Source organism: Ipomoea triloba, chromosome 7 (assembly GCF_003576645.1).
Source record: "Ipomoea triloba cultivar NCNSP0323 chromosome 7, ASM357664v1".
NCBI lineage: Eukaryota > Viridiplantae > Streptophyta > Magnoliopsida > Solanales > Convolvulaceae > Ipomoea > Ipomoea triloba.
In genome coordinates, this window is record NC_044922.1 from 22524807 (window position 1) to 22534704 (window position 9898).

Here is a 9898-nt window from a genome sequence, read left to right on the forward strand (position 1 = left end):
TAATGCCCTTCATTCTCTAAACTTTGTGGCTAGTTTAAAAGGAAAGTCGGTATATCCTCTAGTATACAAATAGCTATTCCCAATGCTGAGAAGTGTAATTCATTCACAATCTTCTTCCTTGCTTTACATTTTCTTCTTAGCTATATATCTGAGCTATTATATATTACAAAGCAGGTTCTATCCTGTGACTCTGTGCGTACCTGTCGGAAGCATAAGATTACTCTGGTCTAAATGCTTTTAAGGTAGTGTTCTAAACAGGCCACAGAGTTTCTTTCCTCTTCCTTCACGACTTTCGCACTCTCAGCAAAGCCCATATTAAATCTGTAGGTAGCAAGTTTATCAACCTTCTTGTTCGTACATCACAGTCCAAAGTACAACAAACTTGCCCAAATGATGCAATCAGCAATGAATTTGTTAAGGTCCAAAGCTGCATCAACATTAATCTTGAACATATCGGGAGGAGGTCTACACCATGAGATATAGTCCCATCAAATCTTTCTCTCCCGTAATCCACTTGATACTATTGGCAATTTGACACAATACAAATGAGAGCATTCCCCTTTAATAGATGAGTCCATACTCTATTGAAAGTTAAATTAGCAATGCGAATACCCACATTTTACATTTTGCTTTAATTTGTTTATTTTTAATTTTTGTAACTTTTCTAATAAAATAATAAATCTTAATAATAATTGGAAATATATTGGTATATACATTTTTACTTCTTTTCTCATACTTTATAAGTTAGATGATTTTATTTTCTTTTACCCCCTTGAAAAAAAAAATTAAAATAAAATGAGAATTAAGAAATAATATTAAAGTAGAGAGAAAGCCCATAAATCTACTATACTAATAAGAGCCAAAGAGAGTTAGGCCTAAAATGGGTAGAAAAAATGGCGGTCAAATTATTTAATTAAATGGATGGTTCAGATGAATTATTTAATCAAATAAATGGGTAAGATAATTCAGATTAATATTATTAATAGAGATTACCTAATTTAACCTTACTTTTATGATTATCCATTAAGTTTTCTGTTAAATATTCTCTTCTCCGTTAACATTCCGTTAACTTTTAACTTACCCATTAATTTCTATAAGAAAGGTCTTAGGTTCGAACCTCATCTCAATCAAATTTGACATAATTAAGTTTCTCACTATATTTTACTCTTATCAAATTAAATAAATTAGTAGCTACAACAAAAAATGATACATATGTATTTTTTTAATTTAGAATTATGTGTCTACAATACCTTTATTTGAAAAAATTATTCATTATCAAAAAAATAAATTAAATAAGAGAAATAATTTCATTAGTTATATTGTCTTTATTTTATCTCATGCAAAGATTCTTTACATTCAAGTTTATCAATTGATATTCATTACATTGTCCATTATTTTATTTTTACAATATCTTGTAATTAAATATCAAAGTTATAGTACAAAATAATGTTATATATTTAGTTACCAAGTATTTTATTAATACTATGAAAAAATTTTTAAATAATTTGAAGCTAATTATATTAACTACTTGGGGATTGGTTGACAAGGAGAGTACTCAAATAATAACCCAACAAATTGAAGCGGAATCACTCTATTTTACTCTTATTGAATTAAATAAATTAGTAGTTACACCAAAAAATGATACATATGTATTTCTTTAATACCATGAAAAAATAAAAAAGAATAGTTTGAAACCACTCATATTAACTACTTGGGGGATTTGTTGACAATGAAAGTACTCAAATAACCCATTACCCAGCAAATTGAAGCGAGAAACTATCTTTTAATATCTATAGTTTCATTCGATAATATAAAAACAAATGTGAAGCAGTATCATTTGAGATGAATTGTAGTATAAGTTACAGAGATTTACGGCAACTGTTTCTCCCACTTATTGAAACGACGTCGTTTTGTGACCATGGTCCAACGATATAACGATTGAGCGGGTACATGTTTTTCCGTAAATAAAAGATATATCCGTGTAGGCTTACTTGAATCGCATTATATATGTTACATTTGATCAACTATTGTGACGAGATTTAATTAGACCATCTTGTATATATTCCATTAAATTTGGTTATTTCCCGCATGAGCAACTTAATTGGTTATTGGGTAATAGATTATGGACACGCGACCTTGTGGGCACAAGACACTAGCTGTTCCAAGTATCTAATGGGCTCCTGAGCCACCATGATTTATCCATCCACTATCTTGTTGGGTCGATATTTGAGAATCTTGAGATGAGGAAATTTTGCCTATTTTTGGACAAATTAAATTTTGTTATGCTTTGCCAAACGCCTTATGTTCAGATGGTACCTTTGTGACTCTCCTTGAGGGGAAGGTCACATGATTGAATTCTCAATGATGGGGTATTGACTCTTTGGTCTGCAACAGATAGAGAAAATATAGAACATATACTACCTTGTAATAGAGTCAACAGGACTAAAAAAAAATTGTTATGCCTTTCATAGTATAACTCAAGGTGTGTTTGGTTCAAACATTGGAATCGAAATGGTAATGAGAATCAAATCTTTGATAATCACAATGTGTGTGTGTGTGTGTGTGAGTTTTCGTGCGATTGACATTCTCAGGTGCGGTTATATGGTTGCTTAGGTGTGTAATTTTTCTGGTCAAGGTGAGTGATTTTCCTTCTTAAGGTGTGTGGTTTGTATGCTTAAGGTGCATCAGTATTGAAACTTAAGGTGCGTGAACCTAAAACTTAAGGTGTGTGGTTTTCCTTTTTAAGGTGCGCTATTTTTCCTTCTTAAGGTGTCTGATTTGCATGCTTAAGGTGCGTGAGTTGTTGAAACTTAAGGTGCGTCATTTTAAAACCTTAGGTACGTGTGTTCTTAAGATGTGTTGACCTAAAGCTTTAGGTGCGGATTGTATTTTTAAGCTACTTTGTTTGTGTGTTTAAGATGCGTGATTTGTGTACTTAAGGTGCACCATTTCAATGCTTAAGGTGCGTAACCGTGCAACCGCACAGGAACCATTCTCCGCACCCGAACCCTTTCCTATATATTAAAATTCATATTTAATGCATTGACAATAACTTTTTTTTTCTCCTTTATTTTTTATTATATTGTTCAAAATGAGTAAAAATGTAATGAGTTTTGTAAATACTAAAAGATTTGAATATAATAGCATGATAATAAAAGTAGGTAAATAAACATGACAACAAATACGGAGTATCAAAACTCATAATAATGTTAAAAAGTTTTCAACCAAAGACCACCTCAATTAATTTGTGAATCCAAATAAAGTTAATAGTTTATACTTTGTTAATAACAGGGAAAAGGACAGGTGAAAATTCAAAGCTGGAGCCTGGAGGGTGCAATCCTTAATTAAATATAGTCATATTAAAAAGATGATGCATGATCAAAATAACAATTTTCTAACTTTATGTTTTTTGTTTTTTAACCTGAAAAAGGCCAAAATCTAGTGGAGGCCTAGCTGGAGACGGTCCATAATTATACACTAATCTTGGGTGTTGCTGTGATAAGCCACTGTTACAATATACTGGAATTCTGTACTTCCATCTCTGCGCTGCCTTTTTCACACTCTCTCTCATGCAGAAGGAAGTAGCAGATCTCTACTTTCATTCTTTCTCTCTCTTGGAATGTGAATCTGATTTCCGGCTTGCCGCCCTATAGGCATTCATATTCAGCTAGCTCTTTTCTGGGTTTTTTTTTTTTTTTTTTTTAGTCTGAGCCACCACAGGCACGGCGCGCCACCCATGGCCACCACCGCCTCTTTCTTTCTTCTTCTTGTCTTGGTATTGTTTTTTGCCAGCGTTTCCTCTGATAATCGTCGCATTCTGCATCAACCCTTTGTCCCATTAGATTCTATTCCTCCTTCTCCTTCTCCTCCGGCCCCCACCACTCCGGATTACCCGTTTTCCGCTTCAACTCCTAACAACTCTCCGTTTTTTCCGGAGGACCCTTCACCTCCTCCTCCGCCTTCTCCGCCGTCTCCGTCGTCTCCGTCGTCATTCGCTTCATTTCCGGCCAACATCTCTTCCCTGAGCGTCCCGCAGACCTCGAAACCCAAGCCGACCTCTTCGAAACTCGTCGCCACCGCCGTCGCCTGCGTCGTCGCCGCCGTGATTGTCGTCTCCATTGCAGTTGCCTTGCGTATTCGGAGGGTGAGGAGTCGTTCTTCTTCTATAGAGTCTAAGACCGAGAGATCGGAGGCCAGTACTCGATTCAATTCCGGCGATAATGCGGGCGGCGGTATTCCCGCTATCCCGAAGCTCCGGAGGCCATCTCAACCCAGCTCCGAGTTTCTGTACTTGGGAACTATGGTGAATTCCCGTGGAGGCATTGAACCGCACAATCAGCAAAGCTCTCCCACCATTAGTGCTGCGAATTCGAGAAAAATGGAGTCGCCGGAGCTGCAACCCCTGCCGCCGCTTCATGGGCGGAACTTGAGGCAAAATTATGAGAATGCTGAGGTCGGGTCTGGTAGGGACGAAGACGATGAAGAGGAATTTTACTCTCCCGGAGGGTCTTTGGGAGGTAGAGAGAGCTCAATTGGAACTGGATCCGTTTCCGTTTCCAGGAGGGCTTTTGCCGCTATAGAGGTTGAGAATTCCGGTGGGTCCAACTACTCATCTTCCTCTTCCTCTTCCTCTTCCTCATCATCGAGTTCGGGTTCGGGCTCACCCAGGAGGTCTGTATCTTTGAGCATTTCGCCCCCGGGGAGTTCGAGCCCAAAAAGCTCGATGCCCAAGTCGCCTGAATTGGCCCCTGTTGATACTATCGCCTTTTTACCTCTTCAACCACAATCGGCGGCGAGTGCGAGAAAATCTCAGTCATCCTCTCCTGTCAGTTCATCTTCTCCAGAGAGAGGTTCTAAAAAAAGTATAGACTCTTCTCCAAGATCTTCACACGTCTGGGATCAGAATATAGATTCTCCAGTTAGAATCAACAGTCTAAGTCTAAATTCCCCTGCGAGAATCAGCAGTCCCATCGAGTCTCCAGCTAGAATGAGCAGCTCAGTAGTGGACTCTCCCGTGAGAATCAGCAGTTCAGCAGTGGAGTCTACGGTGAGAATTGGTAGCCCTGTTATGGAGTCTCCTCCTGTGAGAATAAGCAGTTCAGGTTTGTGGTCTCCAGCAAGAATCAGCAGTCCTGATATTGATTATCCTGCAAGAATAAGCATTTCAGCAGTGGAGTCTCAGGTGAGAATAAGCAACCCAATTATGGAGGAGTCTTCAGAGAGAGCCAGTAGCCCTGTAATGGAATCTGTGACAAGAAGAATGAACAGCCCAATAATGGAGTCTCCGGAGAGAGCTGGCAGCTCTCTTATGGAATCTCCACCAAGAATAATCAACAGCATAATAATGGAGTCTCCGGAGAGAGCCAGTAGCCCTGTAATGCAATCTCTGCCAAGAAGAATAAACAGCCCAATAATGGAGTCACCGGAGAGAGCTGGTAGCTCTCTTATGGAATCTCCACCAAGAATAATCAACAGCTTAATAATGGAGTCTCCGGAGAGAGCCAGTAGCCCTCTTATGGAATCTCCACCAAGAAGAATCAACAGCCCAATAATGGAGTCTCCGGAGAGAGCCAGTAGCCCTCTTATGGAATCTCCTCCAAGAAGAATGAGCAGCCTAATAATGGAGTCTCCAGAGAGAGCCAGTAGCCCTCTAATGGAATCTCTGCCAAGAAGAATCAACAGCCCAATAATGGAGTCACCGGAGAGAGCTGGTAGCTCTCTTATGGAATCTCCACCAAGAATAATCAACAGCTTAATAATGGAGTCTCCGGAGACACCAAGAATAATCAACAGCTTAATAATGGAGTCTCCGGAGAGAGCCAGTAGCCCTCTTATGGAATCTCCACCAAGAAGAATCAACAGCCCAATAATGGAGTCTCTGGAGAGCCCCAGTAGCCCTCTTATGGAATCTCCTCCAAGAAGAATGAGCAGCCTAATAATGGAGTCTCCAGAGAGAGCCAGTAGCCCTCTAATGGAATCTCTGCCAAGAAGAATCAACAGCCCAATAATGGAGTCGGAATCTCTGCCAAGAAGAATCAACAGCCCAATAATGGAGTCTCCGGAGAGCCCCAGTAGCCCTCTTATGGAATCTCCACCAAGAATCAGCAGCCCTGGTGAGGAGTCTCCTGTGAGAATCAGTGATCAAGGCATGGAGTCTCCTATGAGAATCAGCAGCCCTGTTATTGGCTCACCTGCAAGAATAAGCAGTCTAGAAGTGGAGTCCCCGACGACGATAAGCAGCAGTGTTATTGATTCTCTTCCAATAATCAACAGCCCAGTAGTAGAGTTTCCAGCAAGAATCAGTAGCCCTATAGTGGAATCTCCGCCGAGAATCAACAGCCCTGGTATGCAGTCTCCTGCAAGAACCAGTAGCCCTGTTATGGAACCTCTGGTGACTATCACCTATCCTGTAAAGGAGAATGTCCCAATTTTGGCTTCACCTAGTATTGAGTGTTCCATGGGCAACTCCAGTTCTAGTATGGAGTCGCCCGTGGTAACCAGCCCTCTACATCAAAATCTCCCAACTTTGGTTCCACCACAGCCTCCAGTACCACACATTAGTATTCCATCTAGGACACCACCTCCTCCTCCTCCACCTCCCCCAAGTAAACACTGGGAGAGTCCAAGAACTCCCAACACTCGACCTCAAAAACTAGTATCTGAACCTCCTGTCTTGGTGAATCCTTTAAGGCCCATTGCAATTGAGAGTCCAACATTGATATCTCCAATTCAGTTGCCTTCTCATTTAGAGCCTGCCAAGATGAATTCAGATATTGCTGAAAGTTGTTCAAGTGAGAATGTTGAGAAAAATGAAGAGACACCGAAACCAAAACTGAAGCCATTGCATTGGGATAAAGTGAGAGCAAGTTCTGATCGTGAAATGGTGTGGGATCAATTGAAGTCAAGCTCATTTAAGTATGAAACTGGAAACTCTTGCTACTAATTTTTCTAGTTCTTGTTGATTTTTTTGGTGAAAAAAATGTTATATTGGGTTTGATCATTTGCAGATTGAATGAAGAGATGATTGAGACATTATTTGTTGTAAATACTCCAAATATGAATCCAAAAGAAACAGTCCAGCGCCCAACTCTTCCCACACTGAGCCAAGAGGATAGAGTGCTTGATCCCAAGAAATCACAGAACATTGCAATTTCGCTTAGGGCCCTAAATGTCACCACTGAGGAAGTTTGCGATGCTCTTTTAGAAGGTATGTAACTTCGGTTCCTGTATTTCAAATGGTAGTCAATAGGTACTGATTATGAGAGCCAACTTTGGCAGCCGGAGATTTAGGAATGCCTCAAATTCTCAGTTGTCAACTTTGTGCAATAATTTATTCTCTTCCAGTTAGCATCATAAGTAAATGAAGAATACACTTGAACTGTAATAATGTTTATGATAACATCCTTTTTTTATTTTTTTTATTTTAGCACTAGTTTACCTCTCTCTCTCCCAAGTTTTCAGAGGAAATACAGTGCTTGATGTTTAGGTCTAGATGATGTGATGCTGACCTCTCTTTTTTTACCAAGGGCAAGAATAGCTGCATGCTGTTTTAATCAATTTATATTGGAAGAAAATAGGCACTTAGGCAGAAGCCGCCAATCGCTGTGCTGCTCTTTGATGCATAGTACAGCATTGATGAAATTTGCTAAATTTCATGCCCAATGATATTTGCCTTTGTCCTCACGTCTGGAAAAGCTATTCCAGATGAGTTTTTGAGTGTGTATAAAGTTCATCTAACTTTGGGGCTCATTCATGGACAATTTATGAAATTTATTCAGGAAATGCTGATACCCTTGGTACTGATCTTCTCGAGAGTTTGATGAAGATGGCTCCAACAAAAGAAGAAGAGCGCAAGCTTATAGAGTATACAGATAATTCACCATTCAAGCTTGGACCAGCAGAGAAATTTCTGAAGGCAGTGCTTGATGTACCTTTTGCATTCAAAAGAGTAGATGCAATGCTCTATATATCCAATTTTGAATCTGAGGTTGACTACCTCAAAAAGTCATTCGAAACACTCGAGGTACTTATTCGACTAGTTATCAGCTTCTTACTCTTGTAGATGTATCCTTGCTGGAATCTGATTGTTGCTTGCTAATTGTTAGGCTGCATGCGAAGAATTAAGAAGTAGCAAGATGTTCTTAAAGCTCCTGGAGGCTGTTCTGAAGACTGGAAACCGTATGAATGTTGGGACGAATCGTGGAGATGCACATGCATTCAAACTCGATACTCTCCTCAAGCTAGTTGATATCAAGGGTGCTGATGGAAGAACAACTCTCTTGCATTTTGTTGTTCAGGAGATAATAAGAAGCGAAGGTGCTCGTCTTTCCAGTGCAAACCAATATGAGAAATCAATTGTTGCCGATGATGCAAAGTGCCGGAAGCTTGGCCTGCAGGTTGTTTCCAGCCTCAGTTCAGAGCTAACAAATGTGAAGAAAGCTGCTGCCATGGATTCAGAAGTCCTCCATAGTGACGCCTTAAAGCTCTCTAAAGGGATCGTTAACATTGCAGAGGCTGTACGGTTGAACGAAGGGATGGTATTGGATGAAAGCTACAGCCAGAAGTTTTCTGAATCGATGAACAGGTTCACAAAAATGGCCGAGGAAGAGATTATAAAACTCCAAGCCTTAGAAAGCGTAGCCATGTCTCTCGTGAAGGAGATAACTGAATACTTCCACGGGAATTCAGCCAAAGAAGAGGCTCACCCGTTCAGAATTTTCATGGTGGTGAGGGACTTCCTAATGATTCTCGAGCGCGTGTGTAAAGAAGTTGGAATGATAAACGAGCGAACAATAGTCAGTTCTGCTCACAGGTTCCCCGTTCCAGTAAATCCCATGCAGTTCCCGGTGCCCGTGAATCCCATGCTGCAGCCAGTGGCAGGTCTATTCCCTGGGAGACCCCAATTCAGTTCCTCTGGTGATGAGAGCTCTTAGCTCTTAGCAGGTGAACCAACCTATTTGTCCATCCAGGTGAAGATGAACCTAAAACCTAGGCTAACTAGGAGCTCATCTGAGATTATGGCTACCAATTTTATATGTATGTGTAATCTTTTTTGTTTCTGTATTTATAAGCATATATATAATGTAAAACATTTTGGTGTTTATTAGAAATGTATACATAGCTGATTTTGGAGAACTTTTATGTCCTGTCAATATGTAAATTATTGCCATCTTTTTTTATTTGTGGTGAAAATGGACAAATTTGGTACCATTGATTGAGACTTAAAGTTGCAATAATAGCTTGTTAAATGGTACCCATAGTAACCTGCCACTCAGTTTTCAGATGCTGCACTTCTAGGAAATTGTACTCATCAGTCATCATTCTAATAATAAATTTTAAATAACAGTGCAAAGTTGATAGTGTCATTGATGTTGAGTTTATTACCAAAATGGTTCCTCGACTATTGTGAAATTATCAATTTGGTCATCAACAATTTTTCGTGACCAATTAAGTCTCTCGATTTTGAAAATTTTAATCAATTTGATTCTCCGTTTATTTTTCCGTTAAATCAGGACCAAATTGGTAATTTTGTTATAGTCAAGGGATCAAATTGATAATTAATTTTTCACTGAAATGGTCCCTTGACTATAGCAAAATTACCAATTTGGTCCCGATTTAACAGATATTTAACAACAAAATAAACAGAGGACCAAATTGATTAAAATTTTCAAAGTCAAGGTACTTAATTGGGCACGAAAAATTGTCGAAGACCAAATTGGTAATTTCTCAATAGTCGAGGGACCATTTCGGTAATAAACTCCATTGATGTTACCGTTTGGGAAGAAAATTATGACTCTATTTGGTAAATAGTTGTTAGATGATTGGGTTTGATGATTTTATTGGGATCGAGTCCACCATAAATCGAGTATAATGATATCGAGCAAAATAGTTGGGGACC

General features: G+C 39.3%; 1 protein-coding gene across 1 annotated transcript; it reads left to right on the top strand.

Moving 5' to 3' along the window:
- The first annotated feature begins 3519 nt into the window (after positions 1–3519).
- LOC116025657 (formin-like protein 1) lies at positions 3520–9192 on the top strand. Its single transcript, XM_031266972.1, has 5 exons — positions 3520–5973; positions 6016–6915; positions 7008–7207; positions 7779–8023; positions 8106–9192. The coding sequence occupies exons 1-5, from the start codon at positions 3737–3739 to the stop codon at positions 8931–8933; spliced, it is 4410 nt and encodes a 1469-aa protein (XP_031122832.1). The 5' UTR covers positions 3520–3736; the 3' UTR covers positions 8934–9192.
- Positions 9193–9898: the final 706 nt, after the last annotated feature.

Excerpts from the sequence above, each read along its gene's own strand:
- LOC116025657 (XM_031266972.1), top strand. The coding sequence starts at position 3,737 with ATGGCCACCACCGCCTCTTTCTTTCTTCTTCTTGTCTTGGTATTGTTT. Across the intron at positions 5,974-6,015 it reads AGAGCCAGTAGCCCTCTAAT|GGAATCTCTGCCAAGAAGAA; the intron begins GGAATCTCTGCC and ends AATAATGGAGTC. Across the intron at positions 8,024-8,105 it reads AGTCATTCGAAACACTCGAG|GCTGCATGCGAAGAATTAAG; the intron begins GTACTTATTCGA and ends GCTAATTGTTAG.